The sequence below is a fragment of the Lampris incognitus genome, chromosome 5 (assembly GCF_029633865.1).
Source record: "Lampris incognitus isolate fLamInc1 chromosome 5, fLamInc1.hap2, whole genome shotgun sequence".
Lineage (NCBI taxonomy): Eukaryota > Metazoa > Chordata > Actinopteri > Lampriformes > Lampridae > Lampris > Lampris incognitus.
Genome location: NC_079215.1, coordinates 14,800,501 through 14,823,553, shown reverse-complemented (window position 1 = coordinate 14,823,553; position 23,053 = coordinate 14,800,501). Strand labels below are relative to the sequence as shown.

General features: G+C 43.8%; 1 protein-coding gene across 3 annotated transcripts in view; it reads right to left on the bottom strand.

Moving 5' to 3' along the window:
* Window positions 1-16,894: 16,894 nt before the first annotated feature.
* Window positions 16,895-23,053, bottom strand: part of gab1 (GRB2-associated binding protein 1) — a 66,545-nt gene continuing 60,386 nt past the window's right edge. For all 3 annotated transcript variants that reach the window (XM_056279518.1, XM_056279519.1, XM_056279520.1), the window contains 4 exons: window positions 22,083-22,176; window positions 21,539-21,662; window positions 19,251-19,379; window positions 16,895-19,013 (listed from right to left, as the gene is read on the bottom strand). In XM_056279518.1, coding sequence (XP_056135493.1) covers window positions 18,855-19,013; window positions 19,251-19,379; window positions 21,539-21,662; window positions 22,083-22,176 — 506 coding nt within the window. In that variant the 3' untranslated portion in view covers window positions 16,895-18,854. The remainder of the gene's footprint in view (window positions 19,014-19,250; window positions 19,380-21,538; window positions 21,663-22,082; window positions 22,177-23,053) is intronic.

Here is a 23,053-nt window from a genome sequence, read left to right as displayed (position 1 = left end):
TATGATGAAGGTTCAGATGCCAGGCTTTACAGATATATTCGACTAATTTATTCCCTAAGTAAGATATTTATTGGAAATGATATGAGCCTATGCCCTGCTGACATTTTCTCAAACTGGCAATCTTTATAATGCTGTTTTATTTGTCTATTTTTTGTTTTTGGATTCTCCCCAATTGTGCTTGGCCAGTTACCCTATTTTCCAAGCCGTCCTGGTCTCTGCTCCACCCCCTCTGCCGATCCGGGGAAGGCTGCAGACTACCGCATGCCTCCTCCGATACATGTGGAGTTGCCAGCCGCTTCTTTTACACCTGACAGTGAGGAGTTTCACCAAGGGGATGTAGCACGTGGGAGGATCATGCTATTCTCTCCCAGTTCCCCCTCCACTCCAAACAGGCTCCCTGACTGACCAGAGGAGGCGCTAGTGCAGCGACCAGGACACATACCCACATCCGGCTTCCCACCCGCAGACACAGCCAATTGTGTCTGTAGGGACGCCCAACCAAGCCGGAGGAAACACAGGGATTCGAACCAGCGATCCCCATGTTGGTAGGCAATGGAATAGACTGTCACGTTACCCAGATGCCCTATAATACTGTTTTAAGACAACCAACTCAACACATTATCAGATGATGGACCGCAGATGCAAAAAGGAAGAGAGGGGAAAATTTATCTAGCTTTTTCTAGACCACATCCTCCTCTAAGAACAGGTCTGAACAGATCCTCCTTAGACCTGTTGCAGACTGATAGTACCACACATATAAGAAACCCACATTGTTTCAGAATTAGATGAATACGGAAAAACAATAAATACAAGCAAAGAACCTGATTTACAGATGTCCATCATGTCTGACAAACAAGTATGCGAGACTACAAATGTCTTTTCCTAGACACAAACAAAAATCTGAAGGGAATAATCCCACAAATATGCCCATAGATTTATATTATATCATCCTACAATAATGGTGTCACATTGTAATTAAAGGGTTAATTGAATAGTCTGCAAACATAAGAGGGAAAGTATACTAAAGTTGTAGTGACTGAAGATGTCAACTCAGGTATGAGAACGGGCGACTTGATAATGACAAAACATACTACAGAGATTTTCTGGGTGCATCTTCTTTAAGGCCACTTCATATCCAGGGCTAAATTAAGAGCTCAATTGCTCTCCTTTTCTCTAACAGTCATTAACAAGATTATGTTTGGCATCTCCATAGGGTGTAAGTTGCTAGATGTAGGTGCTTAAAAGGTATATTTTCCCCAATTTCGCAGGACCAGATAAAGAGGTTCCTAATGGTACCTCCCTGTATATACGTATATAATTGTGGTATTTCGTGTATGAAAACTTTTCTCTTATAAGTATTCTAATTTTCTCCGTCTCTGTTGCCTTGCACGGGTTTGTATAAATCCTATGCAGGTGTAATGGAAATGTTAATGTATTCTCATCTGGGGGGAATCACTTGTAATAGGTGAGACTCTGGCTGAATTCAAATGTCCACCCTGTGACGTGTTCTCCATCATCACGTCAAGTCTGCGAGGGCACGAGACTGCAAGGCTATAAAAGCCTTGTGGAAACGTTCGCGTGACAACTGCGGTCATGTACATGGTGGTCGCTGCAGCACTCGCCTATGTAATCGTTGTACACCTTACACAATACAAGAAGCCGAGGGTTATTTTACCCTGTATCTCCTTTTAAGGTTCTCTCATTTCCTTTTAGCTCATTCACTCGACACAAGACTTAATTTCAGTGAGATTTTTTTTTCCCGGGATGAATCCACGATATTCCACAATAAAACAAGATGTAATTCTACAGAGAGGGCCCACTAATTTTCTTGTGATATGCATAATGAAACGTGCCGCTAAGTCGTTTTAGCATAATCCATCATTACCATATTCACATAAAGCCCTCATCTGAGCAATATGCCTCACACCTGTGAAAAGGTGGTCATATTCCTCACGCGGGTTGATGAATCTTAATGTCTGCTCATCTGCCCCTGCAGATAACAAGATGTAAATCCCATTTACAGGCTTTTTTTGTAAGTGAACAAAATGATATTCATACATTTCTGTACAACATATAGGCTACTAACATTCAAACACAGAAATGTTTGAAAATAAAGACCGGACTATGACTAAATAAATTGGGTATTACTTACATTGGAAGACCTTCTTTGTTGTTTTCAGCCTTTCTTTTTTTTCTTTACCTATATATTTGGCATTACACTGCACAACTTTTATAGGGTAGGCTGCAATAATAAAATGCATTTTGATTACCGCTATAGCCTACACTTCTACATATTTCTGTATCGTGATGTGGTTGAATATTATTTCTGGCATACATGATTCAAGTAATGTTTTAATACAGCAATAGTTTTACACATTCATAATAAGTTTATTTCGTTTTTTGTTTTTTTGTTTTTTTTAGTTGGCAATGTCACTACCCAATCTGTACCGGAAACCCGATTTGTTCTAACCTCAACCTAACCCTAACCTTAACTATGCTCATCTAGCGCCTGTATGAGCCAACAGTAACAACATGGCACATGTGTAGAACAAATTGTGTTTCCGGTACAGATCAGGCAGTTACAGGCAATTGAAAATACTACAATTATTGCATTGAATTGAGGGTGATTAAATCATTGAAGTCTGGTGAAATCTGCATCCCAAGCGGACTCTCTAGAAGTCTGCAGAAAGTCCACTTGAGGCCCCTTGTGGACTGGATTAATTGTGGATTTGGACAGCCATGCTTGCCAAGTCTGCAAGTGTGGAGAAGACGGGACATTTGGATTCAGCCTCTGCCTACACTTGAGGAGCACTGAGTCGCAGGTGCCATGAATTGATAATTTAGGTCAACGAGGTCAGATCACCTTTAGTTTTAGAGCACTCTGATGAAGGCTGAGAGCCAATACCCTTAAGTTTTTCTTTTTTTGTTACAGCCCATCTAATAAAGGCTTTTTAATTGGTTTTTGGGGTATTTTCCACCTTAATTAGATAGTGATGTCAAGAGAGAGAGGAAAGGTGGGGGGGAGAGAGGGGATGACATGCAGCAAAGGGCCCGAGCTGGATTCAAATTCAGGCTGCTACGGTAAGGACTCACCCTTGTATGTGGTATGCACTCTACCAGGTGAGCGACCGGCGCACTCCTGCCTTTTATTTGTGATCTAAGTTTATTGCCATTTTTCAATTTTAACATACAAAACATTCAACAATTTTGTTTTCTCTACCGGAAAATGGTGGATTGCTCCCTCCGGGTTGGGAATGAGTTGTTGCTTCAAGTGAAGGAGTTCAAGTATCTCGGATCTTGTTCACGAGTGAGGGTAGGATGGAGTGGGAGATTGACAGGTGGATTGGTGCAGCATCAGCAGTAATGCGGACATTGTACCGGACCGTTGTGGTGAAGAGGGCGCTGAGCTGGAAGGCAAAGCTCTCAATTTACCAGTCAATCTTCGTTCCAACCCTCACCTATGGTCATGAGCTTTGGGTAGTGACTGAAAGGGTGAGATCGTGGATGCAAGCGGCTGAAATGAGTTCCCTCCATAGGGTGTCTGGGCTCCGCCGTGGAGATAGGGTGAGGAGCTTGGACATCTGGAGAGAGCTCGGAATAGAGCCGCTGCTCCTTTGCATCGAAAGGAGCCAGTTGAGGTGGTTTGGGCATCTGATTAGGATGGCCCCTGGGCGCCTTCCTCTGGAGGTTTTCCGGGCACATCCAACTGGGAGGGGACCCCGGGGTAGACCCAGAACTCGCTGGAGGGACTGCATGTCCAATCTGGCCTGGGAACGCCTTGGGATCCCCCAGGAGATGCTGGAGGACGTTGCTGGGGGGAGAGGGACGTCTGGAGTGCCCTACTTAGCTTGCTGCCACCACAACCCGACCCCGGAGAAGCGGCTGATGAGATGAGATGAGATGAGATGAGACATTCAACACTGAACAGTTCTGAAAATCAATAATAAAACAGAAATAAGTAATGATAATAATAATAGATATAAGAGGAAAAAGAAAGAAAAACAATTTAGACAAAAAGAATATAAGAAGCATACCAAAGGCTCTCGGGATATTAAAAGTAAATGTACAGATATTGAATGCAGCATTATTTATCCCTTAGAGATATAGATCTGGTATTTTCGCCATTTTAAGATATAATTGTCCCATCTGTCAGTCTTGCTATAGAAAAGTTGTACATATGAGGCCACTTTTCCAAGTTCTGTGAACCACTCCCTCCAAGAGGGAGCATCCGTCTTTTTTCTATCCCCCAATAAAGTCCGTCTACCCACCATTATGACAGTTTGGATCAGTTCTGCGTTTCCACATTCTTTCACGGCTAATGGGTCACCCAGCACATATAACCTGGGACAGAATTCAAAGTCATTGTTCGTGATCTCCTGTATACAACTGTGGACTTGTTTCCCAAAAAGAACTGGATCTTAGGGCACTGCCAGAGAGCATGGAGTAATGTACCCTCTGAATTCTGACATCTCCAGCAGTCTGCATTGTTTTTAAGGCCTAATCGATGTAGTCTGGATGGTGTCCAATGGAAGTGATTGAGGATTTTAAATTGTATGAGTTTTATTTTTATATCCCCTGACAACTTTCTTTGATTTTGGCATATCCTATTCCATCCTGACTCATCAAACGAAATATTTAAGTCTTTCTCCCAGATAGTCGATGCCGTTGGAAGTGTAGTAGCCTGGCAAAATATTTTAGAAAAATATTGAGAGGCCTCATGACCCAGTCCAAATATTTTGATGGCATCAGAGAGCAATTTAGATTGATGAGGGGGCGCTCTTGGAGAGCCCCGCACAGTGCCCAAGGCCCCGCACAGTGCCCAAGCTGTAAATACTGCCACATACTGGATCGAGGGAGACTGAACTCCTGGATTAACTCCTCAAAAGATTTCAGTGAATTGTTTTTGAACAGATCTCCAAGTGTCCTAATTATTTATACACACTTTCCAATAAGAACAGGGCTCTACCAACACATAACTTTGGGTTAAACCCCCTGGCTCCTTGCTTTTTAATTTTAACACACACAACTACCTGGAATATATATATTTTGTTTTACACCATTCTAAAAAATCCTTGTTCCCTTTTTGATAAAGCCCCCCCTCCAAGAGCTTTATCAAGAAATGGGGAAGGAACTCCTGAGGCACTCCTTATATAAAATCCTACAAGCAGCCTGTTCACTGTAACCTTTTCCCTCCCGTATGACTTAACTTTTATGTAAATTAACCGATAAAGTCGTCTCGCAAGTTCTAGTAACTTAGACCTGTACATCTGGCGTGTGCAAAAAAAAAAATATGCTAGCTCGGGTTATTGCAACACACAGAGTATTTATCTAGTGTAGTAGATATTACTCTTATTTTTACACTTACGCATACATTATATGTTGATTGCACTGCAAATGTGTGTCTATTTGTAGTTTGACTATTTGCATATATGTATATATATTCTTTTATTTTGTACCACTGGGGAGTTGCACTTAATTTCGTTGTACAGCTGTGGAATGACAAATAAAGGCATTCATTCATTCATTCATTTAAGGCGATTAGTAGTGACTTCTCTTACACAAAATCATTCCCTTCCCTTTCACAATCGCTGAGAAGAGGAAATACAAGGCTCACATAGGGTCGAAGGAGGCGTCACACAAATAAATAAATTATACAGCTTCACTTCATATAAGCTAACATATAACACATCTACTACTACTACTACTTTCGGCCGTTCCCCTTAGGGGTCGCCACAGCGGATCATCCATTTCCATCTCTTCCTGTCCTCTGCATCTTCCTCTGTCACACCAGCCACCTGCATGTCCTCTCTCACCACATCCATAAACCTCCTCTTTGGCCTTCCTCTTTCCCTCTTCCCTGGCAGCTCCATATTTAGCGTCCTTCTCTCAATATACCCAGCATCTCTCCTCCACGCATGTCCAAACCATGTCAGTCTTGCCTCTCTTGCTTTGTCTCCAAACTGTCCAACCTGAGTTGTCCCTCTAATATACTCGTTCCTAATCCTGTCCTCCTTCATCACTCCCAGTGAAAATCTTAGCATCTTCAACTCTGCCACCTCCAGCTCCGCCTCCTGTTGTTTCATCAGCGCCACTGTCTCCAAACCATACAACATAGCTGGTCTCACAGCCATCTTGTAAACCTTCCCTTTAACTCTCGCTGGTACCCTTCTATCACTAATCACTCCAAGCTAACATAAAACATATATGCTTCGCTTACTGCAGTGGTGCATTACAGTATGGTATCACACTTCGGCACAGAGACATGGATAAAGATGCTTGCTGACGGCCCAATAGTCTGTTTATTAAAAACATTAACAGCTGGGGGGCCTCTGGGTGGAGTGGCCGGTCTATTCCGTTGCCTACCAACACGGGTCGCCGGTTCAAATCCCCATGTTACCTCCAGCTTGGTTGGGCGTCCCTACAGACACAATTGGCCATGTCTGCGGGTGGGAAGCCGGATGTGGGTATGTGTCCTGGTCGCTGCACTAGCATCTCCTCTGGTTGGTTGGGCGCCTGTTCATGGGGGAGGGGGAGGGGGAACCGGGGGGAGGGGGGTAGTGTGATCCTCCCACATGCTACGTCCCCCTGGTGAAACTCCTCACTGTCAGGTGAAAAGAAGTGGCTGGCGACTCCACATGTATCAGAGGAGGCATGTGGTAGTCTGCAGCCCTCCCTGGATCGGCAGAGTGGGGTGGAGCAGCGACCGGGACGGCTCGGAAGAGTGGGGTAATTGGCCAAATACAATTGGGGTGAAAAGGGGGGGGCATTAACCGCTAACTTTTTTAGATATTACAGTAACATTGTGTTGCATACAGTAATCACTTGATGTGGTTATCCGTGTAAGGAAAAGAGAAAACGTTAAAAAAAAAAAAAACAATGACTTTATCTTACTATTGTGAAAGGTAATAATAAGATTTAAACGGCTCTGCAGTTTTGTTGTATCTGTTTGAATTACTTGCCGCCATTGTTGGTTGTTGTCCTCCTGAGGAACTGCAATGCACAGTGCTCTGTGGGTATTCTCATGCCATGGTAGTGTCCAGTGCTTGCATACTACGATATTCCTCCATGTGTAGTATGACATCCAGGGATTTTTCACATGCTATTCGACACATACTATGATATTTCTCCAGATATAGTATCGCACCTTTGTATTTTTATATACTTTTTGATGCATACTATGTGTTTCAGACATACTACATACTTTCAGGCGTACTAAATAAAATGCTAGTATGTGACCGGGTGCAGCCAAACCTTTAAAAACTCCGGAAATTAAAAGAAAAAAAATGCTACAGTTAATCCAGACAGTTCTTTCACTGGGGAGAGAGCTACGTGGTTGTGCTCTCCCGGCCTGTGGTGCATCTTCAATTTGGGTGTGAATGCCGTTTAATCTACCCTGAGTAATTTAGGCTAACTTGAGTTATCTAAGTAGCTAGTGTGGGCATCTGGTCCACATCCTCCTCTACCACACGTGTGTTTTGCTTCCAACTCAACCCACCTGTTTTTTTTTTACTTCCCATTGAACAGTGCAGTAGGTGAATACCACCCTTTTTCATTTGTGCCTTTGGCCGCAACACTTTGCATCTTAATGATCCATTTACAGCCATTTTTACACATATTTAGGCGTCGTCTACTTCAGCTTGTGCCGCAGCTAAGCAGCTGTTTGCGGTCAAAGAGGGAGAGCATCCTTGTGGTGGCTTTGAATTGTTGGCACCATGTGCCTCTCCGCTGCATTACAAGATCTGACTGATGGAGTTTTCAAGGGAAATATCCTACATTCTCTTCCTAAGCTTTGTTTGGTCAAAGCCATCTGTGAGAAGACATGGTTTCGAGCGGTGGCATTGCCAGCGCAAAATCCCCAGCGCCCCACCATTTTTTATCATTTGCAGAGTGCCCCACTTCTACAAGTGAACTGAAAACTGCCATATTCTCATCTTTACTGTGGGTTCACTCAAGTGTCTGCACAAATCTCCATATTTGCGCTGCTTTTGCGACATCACCTTGGAGAAGATGTGAAAAAGGAGAGGTCATCCAGTTTTGGTTTGCTCGCACTAAGAATAACTTTTGAGGAAAATAAAAAGGGGGGCAGCCTTTTTGTGTCTGCGGGCAGAGTCTTGATTTCCTTTGACAGCACAGCCAAGAGCTCTCTGCAGTAGATTTTTCTTTTTCAGGGCTGAAGCCTCTCACCTGTGAGACAGCAAAGGTGGAGCTGTATGCCAAAGTCAGTAGTCTCATGTGGCATCAGATGCTCATTTGTCAGCTGCACTTCCATGGTGTCATTCTACCCACTGGTTGGAATTATAGTCTTTTCCAGGAGAGACTAAAAAAAAGAAACAAAAAAAAAACATCCAGGCTCTCAGGAGCTTGCTGACTGACATGTTCAAGTTGGAAGAGTTTGCTCAATCCTGTTCAGCTATGCTATGATGGGCTGGGGGAACCACAGATGATTATGTTGGCTGGATCTGCTCACATTGCATATAGAAGCTGTGCTGTATCGGTTTTCTTGCTTTTTTTTTTCTTTTCTCTTTTTTGCAACATGAAACTGCAGCCTCAGTTCTTGCATAATGTGCAAGCATACGGTTCACATTTTCATCTGTTGCTAGCCACCTTGAATCAGAGTTGCAAAATCTTCACAGGCGTCTCAACCATATTGATCACTTCGTAGATTGCGTCATATGTCTCAGGTGACACTGAGGGGCATTTGAGAATCACAAGTAGGTCTGAGAGATCATGTACCCCACATAACATCGAAGAACATTGATTGCTTTGCATGCACATAGCTGTAGAGAGTGGCAAACACATGTTGTATAGATTGCTAGGATTGCGAGCCTGGGATCTGGTCAGGACAGAGTTAATCCTGACACACTTTGCACTGCAACAACCTGTTGCCAGACCAATGCACTGGTCAATTGATAGCTTGTTTTGTTTACCTCGTTAGTATAGTGGTGAGTATCCCCACCTGTCACGCTGGAGACTGGGGTTTGATTCCCCTGTTGGGGAGATACACGTTTGGACGGCATGGTGGCCCAGCGGTTAGCGCTGTCGCCTCACAGCAAGAAGGTCCTGGGTTCTAACCCCGGGGTTGTCCAACCTTGGGGGTCATCCCAGGTCGTCCTCTGTGTGGAGTTTGCATGTCCTCCCCGTGCTCTGGTTTCCCCCACCATCAAAAGAGCATGCATGCTAGGGTTAATACTCCTGTCTGTGCCTTTGACCAAGGCAATGGAAAGAAGAACTGGAGATGGTGCCCAGGCGCAGCATGAAGGCGGCAGCCCACTGCTCCCAGCCTCACAGATCACTGCAGCCAGGATGGGTTAATTTACAGTAAATGAATTTCCCCAAGGGGATTAACAAAGGAAACTTAATTTAATTTAATCTAATTTACTTTAATTTAATTTGTTGTCTTCAGGAAACTTAAAAAGTTCACCTGTAAAAGGTCTAGGAGTCCCTTCCTGGTATGTAGACTATTTCTGCAAAAGGTTCACAACCCTAGACTGCTTCTTAGTGTAGTAACCTATTACCACACACGGTTGCTTTTTGGTGGCAACATCAGTAGTTGCGTCAATAATAAGTGAGGAGGCTCCTTTCCATTGTAATCCATTAGCTCGTCGTGCACTGCAGGCCCTGCTCTTTGTGGATTTTGTTCTGTTCTTTCACATCTGTAGGACTGACCAAACCATGTTGAACAAGGATAAAATAGATAGTATTATTTTCAGGCATATTACTATGACTTACATTTTTATGCTGCATAAAACAAGTGTAAAAAGGAGTAAAAGTTTGGAATCTTAATAATTATGACCTTAATGGTCCTCTGAGCATGGGCGATAATTACCATGAGACTGTGGATGTAAAATGACACAAAAAAAATCACACGCTGAATTATAAATAAGCACTGAATAACTCTTTCTAAATACTATTACCACTCTTTCCAATACACAAATGGGTTTGCTGCTCTAAATCTCTGCTGATGATATTATAGTCAGACACACAAAAAACGAAAGCTTTAAGCTTTCCCTAAATCTGATTAGAGCCAGGCTCACTAAAAGAAAGTGGATTTTAAAATCACTCATATCCCCTATTCGGAGCAATTGCCAGGAAATGAGATCTGTGAAGTGAAACACGGGGCTCAGGTAGACAGGTGGAGGTAGACAGTAGCTGAATGATAAGAACTGGATAAGGTAGAGGAGCAGTGGTTTATTTATTTATTTTTTAGGAAACGGTGGGTATTATTAGTAAAAAAAAAAAAAAAGTGGCCTTGTCCATTTGCACACTAATTTGTGGCACACCTACCCGGACCGGCAACGCTGAAGTGTTGAGCAGTAAACACTAAACTGAATGTATACCCAGCTGCCCTCTTTAAAAAAAAAAACACACATTCTTTTTTATTTCAAAATTTCACATAGAGTCATGGACAGTTTCATCAAAGGACTGTGTCTACCCACTAGTAGAATACCCAAGGTGCTTTTTTTTTCTTTCTTTTTTCGAGTGTTTCCACTTCTTTTCAACCCAAGGAGGTGTCTGGTGAGGGGGAGGTGTCAGTAGGCTGCTGCGGGATGCAGGACTCTGGAGCTGGACAGGAAAAGAAGAAACGGATCTTTTCCGTGCGAATGAGAATGAAACCGAAACTCGCCGAGTGCTTGATGCGTGTCAAGGATTTCCAGATACAGTTCTGCAGTTGTGCTCAGAGGTTTAAATTGTGTAGAGGGGCGGGGGGGAAAGACAACATGGCAGCATCTGACAAATACATTAGAGAGACAGGATATTAAATGGTGCTCTAGATGGTTTGGGCATAAGGGAAATGGAGTAATCAGAGCTAGTATAGGAAGGTCAGTAGCAAGTCATCGGTAAGTTCTGTAACAGGACATATTTGACCAGGCTTACTTTTAAGTGCATGGTGTTGGTTCATGCAGACAGACAGGTAGGTTGGTTTGTAGAGACCAAACCTACTGGCAAAGTAAAAGGAAAGGGCATGTTGCCATCGGAAGAAAGAATGCAGATTATCGAACTGGAGACCACACAAAATATACTAGATAGGAGACACACAAAAGTACACACACACACACACGTCAGCCTAGAAAACCGGGAAACGGGATAATGCCTTGAATTCTGTCAGATGAAAGAGACAGACTGGGAAGACTGTTAGGAGGCCCAGGCTCCCAGACCTACTTATTGACTGTTCCCATCAGTCCAGGCAGAGGTCCAAGAGGACGGGCTAGCCCTGCGAAGGCTCACAAGCTCCCTTGCTAACCCAGGAACTGCCTCTCCGCCTCACTCATCATTATTCTACTGTTAAGTAGCCAGGGCCTCTCACCCTGCTCCATTTCTCACACGTTTCCAAAGATAATGCAGAGGCTCGCCAGGTTGTACCGGCAGAGCCACTCTGCCAGACAAAACAGGTTTAAGTGGTTTCTTGGCCGACTAAACTTCCTCGGTATGATACACATCGTGCGATTGAACTCCTTTAACTTCAGAGGGTTGACACGGCAACGCAGCATGATGCTTTTATCTGGGTCTGATATTCTTATTAGCCCGTCCGTGTATCTTCACAATCTGAGGTCCTAAAGGAAAACGATCGGCGGATCAAAATTCAAGAATCCTTGGCATAGGGAAGATGATGACACTGCCCGTAATCTACCGCTTACCCTTTAAGGCTACACACCCAAGCCATCAGTTGAACAGTCAGCAGTCAACATCTGTCCACCTATCAAACCTGTAAGGCACATTTGACAAAATGACATTGGAGCCTCAAAGGTTTATATCTGAACAGTGTATAGAGCCAATGTATGTATAGCGCCGCCCAGTATGGCAGCATAACACAATATGTGTACCATATCTGTTGCCGCACAATTTCATACCGTCAGTCAAAACCGTATTCAAATACGCCACCGACATGCACCTTGATCCAGTTATTTGCAGTCACCAAAGGCCGAGGCAATACAAGGGACTACAGGCGTGTCGCCTGCAGAGAATTGTGTGATGTTTAGCAGTACAGATTTATAGGATTAGCTATAGCTACAAAGCCAGGCCTCTGAGTCGCACACAGCTGATGCACAGGAGAAACACACACACACACACACACACACACACACACACACACACACACACACACACACACACACACACACTCGTATGGCTACCTACCTCTTCAAAACGAACATTCACTGGATTAAGAAAATGTCCTAACCCCAGATCAGATTTTCCCCTCATGTCAAATATAGAGGAAAGCTCAAAGGAAGCCAAATTAACATATTTGTCAGTGTGCTGCACTAAAATCCTACAGTATGAGAAGCACTGAATGAAAAAAGATAAGCAAAAAATAATAATAATAATAATAATAATTACTTACAGTAGATCTTAATTGGCATGCCAATAAAATCTTGGGCTGCTGGGATTGAAACTATTTTGACGGACACACACACACACTGCAGGATTGTGCCTCGACAGCGAAGTTAGCGTTTGGATGTTTGTGAAACAACGAGGTTCCCTTAACAACGTCCTGGGGGAATAAAAGAGAAGAGTGAGAGTGGAGGCTTTAAGTGACGGCAGCACCGTTTCTCGAGCAACAGCACCACCTAGTGGTCACTGTCAGCTGCGGCTCCGGCGTGCCTAATTTCCTCGACGCTGGCAGGAGCGTTGTAAGGGGCGAAATGCGACGTACACGGGTTCATATCGTCGGCTTTACGTCGCTAGAAAACGAAACACAACGAGGGTAACACAACACACAGCCCGACACCGACCAACGTTACGGATTTAGTCGCCCGGAAACGAGGAGAAATTATAACCAGCTGGAAACTGGACCCTTCAAAGATACCGTTTTCTCCGCGCGCCTACTCGAAAACGAAACGCAATAATATGTAATTACTGTTATTTATTTAATATACACTACCGTTCAAAAGTTTGGGATCACCCAAACAATTTCGTGTTTTCCATGAAAAGTCATACTTATTCACCACCATATGTTGTGAAATGAATAGAAAATAGAGTCAAGACATTGACAAGGTTAGAAATAATGATTTGTATTTGAAATAAGATTTTTTTTACATCAAACTTTGCTTTCGTCAAAGAATCCTCCATTTGCAGCAATTACAGCATTGCAGACCTTTGGCATTCTAGCTGTTAATTTGTTGAGGTAATCTGGAGAAATTGCACCCCACGCTTCCAGAAGCAGCTCCCACAAGTTGGATTGGTTGGATGGGCACTTCTTTGAGCAGATTGAGTTTCTGGAGCATCACATTTGTGGGGTCAATTAAACGCTCAAAATGGCCAGAAAAAGAGAACTTTCATCTGAAACTCGACAGTCTATTCTTGTTCTTAGAAATGAAGGCTATTCCATGCGAGAAATTGCTAAGAAATTGAAGATTTCCTACACCGGTGTGTACTACTCCCTTCAGAGGACAGCACAAACAGGCTCTAACCAGAGTAGAAAAAGAAGTGGGAGGCCGCGTTGCACAACTGAGCAAGAAGATAAGTACATTAGAGTCTCTAGTTTGAGAAACAGACGCCTCACAGGTCCCCAACTGGCATCTTCATTAAATAGTACCTGTTAGAGCCTGTTTGTGCTGTCCTCTGAAGGGAGTAGTACACACCGGTGTAGGAAATCTTCAATTTCTTAGCAATTTCTCGCATGGAATAGCCTTCATTTCTAAGAACAAGAATAGACTGTCGAGTTTCAGATGAAAGTTCTCTTTTTCTGGCCATTTTGAGCGTTTAATTGACCCCACAAATGTGATGCTCCAGAAACTCAATCTGCTCAAAGAAGTGCCCATCCAACCAATCCAACTTGTGGGAGCTGCTTCTGGAAGCGTGGGGTGCAATTTCTCCAGATTACCTCAACAAATTAACAGCTAGAATGCCAAAGGTCTGCAATGCTGTAATTGCTGCAAATGGAGGATTCTTTGACGAAAGCAAAGTTTGATGTAAAAAAAATCTTATTTCAAATACAAATCATTATTTCTAACCTTGTCAATGTCTTGACTCTATTTTCTATTCATTTCACAACATATGGTGGTGAATAAGTGTGACTTTTCATGGAAAACACGAAATTGTTTGGGTGATCCCAAACTTTTGAACGGTAGTGTATATATTTTTTAATATGTAAATTAACACTTAAAAGTGAGAACCCAACGTAACCCCCCCCCCCCCATTTACAGCACTCAACATTAGGGGTCAGTTAAAGATTGGACATTTTTTTTGTTACCCCCCCTTCCACCCACCACCCCCCCCCCGGGAAAATCCCTGTAAATATGAAACAAGATGACTTCCCCTACTGACACACTTCCTTCTCCTTACTCGCTTACGCAAACATTATTTTTGTTTTTATTCAGTCGAAGTTGCAGCACAGTTCATATTGTGAACACGCAGCTCTCACGCAGATCTCTCCACCACATCATATTGACATAATATCCCCCACACACACACACACTTACAGTGCATCCGGAAAGTATTCACACCCCTCCACTTTCCCCACATTTTGTTATGTTACAGCCTTATTCCAAAATGGATTAAATTCCTTTTTTTTCCTCATCAATCTACACACAATACCCCATAATGACTAAGCGAAAAAGGTTTTGTAGAATTTTTTGCAAATTTATTAAAAATGAAAAACTGAAATATTGCATGTACATAGTAAGTATTCACACCTTTTGCTATGACACTCAAAATTGAGCTCAGGTTCATCCTGTTTCCACTGATCATCCTCGAGATGTTTCTACATCTTGATTGGAGTCCACCTGTAGTAAATTCAATTGATTGGCCATGATTTGGAAAGGCACACACCTGTTCATATAAGGTCCCACTGTTGACAGTGCATGTCAGAGCAGAAACCAAGCCATGAAGTCAAAGGAATTGTCTGTGGACCTCCGAGACAGGATTGTATCGAGGCACAGATCTGGGGAAGGGTACAACAAAAATTTCTACAGCTTTGAAGGTCCCGAAGAGCACAGTGGTCTCCATCATTCGTAAATGGAAGAAGTTTGGATTCACCAGGACTCTTCCTAGAGCTGGCCGCCCAGCCAAACTGAGCAATCGGGGGAGAAGGGCCTTGGTCAGGGAGGTGACCAAGAACCCGATGGTCACTCTGACAGAGCTCCAGCATTCCTCTGTGGAGATGGGAGAACCTTCCAGAAGGACAACCATCTCTGCAGCACTCCACCAATCAGGCCTTTATGGTAGTGTTCAGACAGAAGCCTCTGCTCAGTAAAAGGCACATGACAGCCCGCTTGGAGTTTGCCAGAAAGCACCTAAAGGACTCTCAGACCATGAGAAACAAGATTCTCTGGTCTGATGAAACCAAGATTGAACTCTTTGGCCTGAATGCCAAAGGTCACGTCTGGAGGAAACCAGGCACCTCTCATCACCTTGCTAATACCATCCCTACAGTGAAGCATGGTGGTGGCAGCATCATGCTGTGGGGATGTTCTTCAGCGGCAGGAACTGGGAGACTAGTCAGGATTGAGGGAAAGATGAATGGAGTAAAGTACAGAGAGATCCTTGATGAAAACCTGCTCCAGACCGCTCAGGACCTCAGACTGGGGCGAAGGTTTACCTTTCAACACGACAACGACCCTAAGCCCACAGCCAAGACAACGAAGGAGTGGCTTCGGGACAAGTCTGTGAATGTCCTTGAGTGGCCCAGCCAGAGCCCAGACTTGAACCCCATTGAACATCTCTGGAAAGACCTGAAAATAGCTGCTCAGCGACGCTCCCCATCTGACCTTACAGGACTCGAGAGGATCTGCAGAGAAGAATGGGAGGAATACCCCAAATATAGGTGTGCCATGCTTGTAGCTTCATACCCAAGAAGACTTGAGGCTGTAATCGCTGCCAAGGGTGCCTCAACCAAGTACTGAGTAAAGGGTGGGAATACTTATGTACATGCAATATTTCAGTTTTTTATTTTTAATAAATTCGCAAAAATTTCTACAAAACCTTTTTCACTTTGTCATTGTGGGGTATTGTGTGTAGATTGATGAGAAAAAAAGGAATTTAATCCATTTTGGAACAAGGCTGTAACATAACAAAATGTGGGGAAAGTGAAGGGGTGTGAATACTTTCCGGATGCACTGTATATTGTGACGACCCCCCACTGACTACATTCATCCCCTGGTCCTTAACCATCAGAACTACACGCCTAACCTTGACCTAATCCCTCTCCAGCATTAATCATGAGCCCAGGTCCTAACCCTTAAATACACTCTTAAAGAAGTGAGGACCGGACAAAGTGTCCTCAGTCTGATGGTTAAAAACTCTAATTGGTCCTCAGAAGGCGCACACACGTCACCAGGTCACAACTTTGTAAGCACTGAGAACCGGTCTGCTCCTCCAGTGTTGCACTAAAACAAGCATTTGCACCATTTTACCCTCTGTAGAGCAGAAACCCCGAGCAATTTTATCCTTTCCTTGTTCTGTTCCCTCACACCCGCATATGGCGTGTGCCTGTTGGAGAGGCAAAACAGACAAACAGATCTGCACCCGCGTGTGGGTCACTTCCACCTTCTATCCTCTGTAAGCATCATCCACATGTAGTCAGGGAAATCCAGTAACCCGAGCCCAAGTAGGACGTCTGCCACTGTAAGGCACCGTAATGAGGTCAGGTCAAAACAAACACCAAGTCTATTATGTTAAAATCTTGCTTCGTTGTAATTCTTAAGATAAACACGATTTTGGCCCTGAAGCCTTCATTATAGTGGATTTTTAAATACATCACAAGAAACGAATCACACTTGGATGTCTAAATGTAATCTAGCACAAGTACATGGCAAGCATTAACCATAAATATTATCTATAATATTTTAAACTGCAATAAAGACTTAATTTTTCTTGCATAAATCTAATTTCTGTATTGCTTTAAAATCACCACGGCGTCCTTTAAAGAGTGGAAAATGAGGCACAGCAATGCATAAAAGATTGTATTTTTATTTAGTCCACTTAATTGACATTTTGCTAGATTTATTAAAAAAGATAAAGCGTCATCAGAGCTGCAGTCTACGTCACAACGAGACCACGACAGAGGAATAATGAGCAAGGATGAAGATGACATAGTAGGCACAGTTTTCAGCTCAGTTGACATGCTTGAGTAAGTTGACGGCAAATATATACAGCAAAATAAAAATAAAAAATCTCTCGTGGTAGCAACATGCTTGGGACGTCCGAGTCACAGCTGAAAGGTTAGTAATGCAAACGTCTATTCAGGAAAAAAAAGAAGTATCTACAGAAGACGCGTCAAAGTCGACAAGATAAGGCAGTCATATTTCCCAAAAGTGTATGCCACTCCATTTTGAAATAAATTAAACCTAAGACGAGACAGGATGAGGAATTAAAAACGCACTTCTGAAACTAATTGACCGGCGGCCGTCAAATTAAGCGTCTCCATTATAGCAGATCTTCGTCTGCGTGGACTCGGACCACTGAGCTAGCGGTGGATAGAAAGTCCACCTAATGAAATAACTAGAAAAATAAATTAGAGGTGGACAGCTGAATTAGAATGCGTTCCCAAAGAGTACCTGATCTTAACTCTCTCTAGCCTAAGTTTGATACCTTTTTGCATAACTTTTTTTTTTATTTTTTAGAAAGCCTGTTAACTTCCTTATAAAAACTCACAGTGATTCATTCAGTTCTCACAAGTCTGGTTGCCGTCTTGCATGTTGCAGAGGATTCTACCCTGCAGAATCCACATGCTCTTTTTCTCCAGGTCAAACACACTAGATATTTCATACAAATAAAGGACACTTTTTTTCTGTTTATATACATAACACTTTTGTACATGGTCTTTGCCCTTCCTTTCAAAAAAAAAGACTGAAGCAGTTTGACTTACATAGTAACTAGGAAACAAAAAAAATTTCAGTGGATTAAATGAAGCTTTGAGTAAATCCCAAAGTTCGGACTGAGCGCTCGGTTGCGTTTCTTAAAACGATCTCGAGTTGAACTGCTTTTTGCATTGAAAAGAGAATATCTAGTATGCCAATATCAAACCCGTGGCCTGGTTAAATGTACAGATGGTGTACCTTGTTTTTCTAACAATCATGTTGACGTTTTCCATAAGCACCAATTGAGAATCAGTTCTCAGCCACCCTTACTAACTGTACTGTTAGTGAAGAAACTGTAAAACTGATTTCTGATCAGTGGTCATGAAAAAAAAAAATCGCACTTGAGGAAATCAACCACTTTCAACCATCTCTGACAGTTAGGTATTGTACAAGACAAGTGTTGTAATCATATCATTAAATTATTTCACACAAGTCTTCCAAAATATTCAAGGCTTAGCATTTTCGGTTTTTACTGATTTTCACCGAAAAACACCCAGATTTTATGTTTCCACGGATCCAAAAGTTGTTCCTGTTCGTGTGAGGTTATGTAACAGTGTCCTCTTGTGGTGAAATTCCGCATGCTGGATGACTTTGAAAAATAAAAACCGAAAATTGCTGAGCCTTGAAAATATTATTTAACAGCACTGTCATTTCAGGACACCATCTCTGCGTCCTCCTGTCAGCCTTTCTAACTAAAATCCAACTTCGGAGGCAGTATGTATTCAGACAAATGTCGTGTATTTGCGCCAACTCCAACCCAGAAGACGGGTCCCCATCCTTCTTTCCACTTGCTTCCATCCTTGCATACAGCTTATTCCTGGCCCACACCCCTTCGTAACACCGGGGTCGCTTTGCTGCCCTTGGCCCGACAGCAGTGTAAACTAAAGGAAATTCAGTGGATATGGTGCTCCACTGGCCCCAACAGACTTAGGATCTCAGTGAGTTGGAAGGTGACATGACATGGCCACGAGTGCCCAACCAGCGCCTGCGTTAGTGTCTTAAGGTCCAGCGGGATAGGGGTCAGGGTGTGGTGGTAGTCAGGGGGGGGTGGGGGGGTCACTTTGGCCCCTTGGTGGGGGTGTCTGTCTCTGTGGACTGGCGCCCATCATTCCATGCCTCCCGGGTGCTCTTGAGGGCCTGTGTCCGTTGCTGATCCACAACCACGTAGTCCACACGCTCATCTGATGCCGCCATGCCGCTCCCGTTGCTTTTCCTCTGAAGTTGAAAAATAGGACAGACATTAGTCCTGACAACATGCTGAAATGAAAATATGTCCTTTTCATCCATTTAACCCATAATCCATTTTGTGCAAGTGAGGATTTTTGACATTTTACTCTATGCTACCTAGTTGTTCCATTCCGACCGGAGCTTCGCTTAAACATGTCTGCAGATTAATTGCAATTTTTCGGCATCTGCTTCACTACGAGGGGTTAAGTAAAGAATAATCCTTACCTTCCTAGGTGGGGTAGACTTGCCAGGGTCCAGGTCCAAGTCCAGGTACTCCACCTGCTTCTCTCCCTTCGGCTTCACCATGGGGCTGCTCCCCTCGTCTGCAGCCATGGGTGCGCCTAGCTTCAGGTTCTGGAAAACCCGACAAGAGGATTTCATTTGGTGAAGGGTGACACTAAGGCGGGGCCACGGTAAGGAGGCCCAGAAAACTACTCATAAGTAACAACAAAACACACACACACACTGGAGCTAGAAGTGGTGTTAATTCTAAACTACAAGTGAGCGGGAGTATTATAACTAGGATGGTGACAGTACTAGGACAGATACTACAGCTGAGGACACAAGAGAGTAATTTAGTCATTATTGTGTAATTTTTATCCAAGATTGCTGCAATTTATCCAAACCACAGCTTGTAAGTGTAATTTGGATGTACCCGGCCATAGCCTTTGGACTCTCTTGCCAATTTCCCTGACTCTGAAGCAATGATAACAGATGTTGTAACTGGTAGCCCTCAGTGATCTGATAGGGCTTTCCTTGGCATGCCTTAACTGGCAACCCTGCTCACCTCCTCTATGGAGTCAAGTTCCTCCACCTCCCTCTTTACAGGGGTGATGGGGACAGTGCAGTAGAAGGACTCCTCTCTACACACACGGTGGGTGAGAAGGAAATAATAGGTGGGGAAAGAAGAGGTGCAGAGCAGATGTCAAACACAGGAGTAAGGCAGAATGAAGGGACAATGCCGGGGAACAGAGGTACTAAGAGGAAAGAAATGAACGAACGTTAAGAGCGATAAAGGAACAGGCAGTAAACCAACAACATCAAGGAAAAGTGTTTGGGAAAAAATGAAAAATATTTTGTTATAGTAATCAAAATGGGAAAATGTTACATCAAATACCCGAACTGTTAGAGAAAGTACTACTTGATGCAGCACCGCGTCACCTCCATCTGTGCACGGGAGTTGTTCCCTCTTGCAGTCTTGATTTCTGACTATGCCATGATCATGTGTGTCATAAACAAACATAACTGAATTACTCAGTTGTCTTTGTGTAGTCACATAGAAAATATGATTTTATTTTATCAATTGTTTGTTGTGTAAACCAAGGTAACTGGAGTACTACAGTAAGGGTACCGATTTAGTAAAAAAAAATAAGCTTTTTTTTTGGCTTTTTCTCCTCCTAATTGTACTTGGCCAATTACCCCACTCTTCCGAGTAGTCCTGGTTGCTGCTCCACCCCCTCTGCCGATCCGGGGAGGGCTGCAGACCACCACATGCCTCCTCCGATACATGTGGAGTCGCCAGCCGCTTCTCTTCACCCGACAGTGAGGAGTTTCACCAGGGGGACGTAGGGTGTGGGAGGATCACGCTATTCCCCCTCCCTCCCCGAACAGGCGCCCTGACCAACCAGAGGAAGTGCTAGTGCAGCAACCACGACACATACCCACAGTCGGGTTTCCACCCACAGACATGGCCAATTGTGTCTGTAGGGACGCCCGACCAAGCCGGAGGTAACGCAGGGATTCGAACCGGCGATCCCCGTGTTGGTAGGCAGCGGGCTAGATCACCACGCCACCCGGATGCCAAGAAGCATTTTTTAAACAGACAATACCTGAAGAGAAAAGGATAAAAAAAAGGTAGAAAGCAAAGCAGGACTTCGAGAGGAAGCTGTAAAGAAAAGTGTTGAAGTGGCGAGGAGTCCCTCTGCAGCAACCACTGATTTTCACATTTTAATGTAAGGAACGAGGGCTGGGAGTGGCGATTGGATTTCAACCTGCTATATGGCTGAACAACTCATGGTAACACTTTCTATGAAGCTTGCATCTATAACGCCTTATAAGCATGTATACACCCTCACAACACCTTTATGATACATTGTCAAATGTCATAATGCATCATAGCCAACTTGTTTTGCAGAGATGCATAGCTGTTAGTCATTGTAATACACATTATAGGAAAGTATAGGCATTATAGATGCTTATAGGATGTTATAGATGCAAGCTTCATAGAAAGTGTTCCCCAACTCATTACTGACATGGTGGCCTCTTAGCTATATGCATGGTGGACACAATTTTGTCATTTCAAAATGCTCCACACTGGATAGTGTATTTGCCTGAAATAAAACCTGAGTAATAAGAATCTTCCCTGCAAATCTCACTTCATCATATGGGATGGTTAAAAATCACAAAACAATATATCGTATTATGCTTGTCGTAATTTTAAGTTTCTTATGATTTCAAAAAAAAACTGCTGAAAATTGTTATCATGCAACTTAAGACAAATGTGTGTTACATACTGGTTCATCTGTTGACATATTAGAGATCATGGCTACATAATGCTCATCACAGTCCTCGGAGTCAGTGCTGGAGGCCGTGCTATGCACTGACGGGGGTCTCGGCGGTATGGGAAACCTAGAGGGACTGAGCACCATTCACAATGTTTACACGGCGACTTCAAGGCACTTGATGTGTGCATGCAAGCACATGCGAACACACACACACACACACACACACACAGATATGCATACACACACAGTCTGGCAAGAACACATGACAGATAATAAGATTCCTACAAAAGCCACCGCTATAACCCATTTTAGTCGGAGGAGAACTCCAGCTATCTAAAGGTACAGAGGCACATATCTTACACATGACAACAAACTGCATTCAGTGTGCTGAGGCAGATCCCAGACCACCTCCTATAAACAATGCTACTTTGACAGGTCATGAAGTAGATATGGTACTGCATGGAGGGTTAGTGTCTACTTTGCTCAACTGCATTGACAGCAGAGGTCAATGGCAACACACAGCGTACTAAATTCCTGAGATTTGGAAACTTACTCCCGCGCAAATGACCGTGTGACAGGTGAGCGGACAGGTGCACAGGGCTCCTCAAATTCTGGTAGTGGTTTGATCTCCAGTGGGGCGGGTTTACCTGGAGAAAAAAAACAGACCTGTCAATAATGCTGATCACATACAGTCTACAAGACCAGGGCCCCTGCTTCGGAAAAAAGGTGGAATTCTTTAAGGGGGCAAGAAGGTGCCCTTCAATTAAGCAAGGATGTAGTGAACTAAATTCAGGACTGGTATGAAGGTCCAGAGACAGCTTTTCTTGAGCTATGCATCTATAAACGAGCGTAACAAGTTCTGTGATTTTTTTTTTTTTTGTGCATACAGATAATCCGCCTCTATACTATGATTGGGTTTTCTATATAATACACATTCATCCATTATCTTAACTGCTTATCCTGCTCTCAGGGTCGCGGGGATGCTGGAGCCTGTTCCAGCAGTCATTGGGCAGCAGGCGGGGAGACACCCTGGACAGGCCGCCAGACCATCACGGGGCCCACACACGCACACCCAATCATTCCTAGGGACAATTTAGTACGGCCAATTCACCTGACTTACATGTCTTTGGACTGTGGGAGGAAACCCACGCAGACACGGGGAGAACATGCAAACTCCACACAGAAGATGACCTGGGATGACCTACCAAGGTTGGACTACCCCGGGGCTCGAACCCAGGACCTTCTTGCTGTGAGGCGACCGCACTGCCCATATTATATATATATATACCCCCCCCCTTCCAAGCCATCCTGGTCGCTGCTCCACCCCGTCTTCAGATCAGGGGAGGGCTGCAGACTACCACATGCCTCCTCCGATACATGTGGAATCGCCAGCTGCTTCTTTACACCCGACGGTGAGGAGTTTCACCAGGGAGACGTAGTGCGTGGGAGGATCACGCTATTCCTCCCAGTTCCCCCTCCCCCCTGAACAGGCGCCAGTGCAGCGATCAGGACACATACCCACAT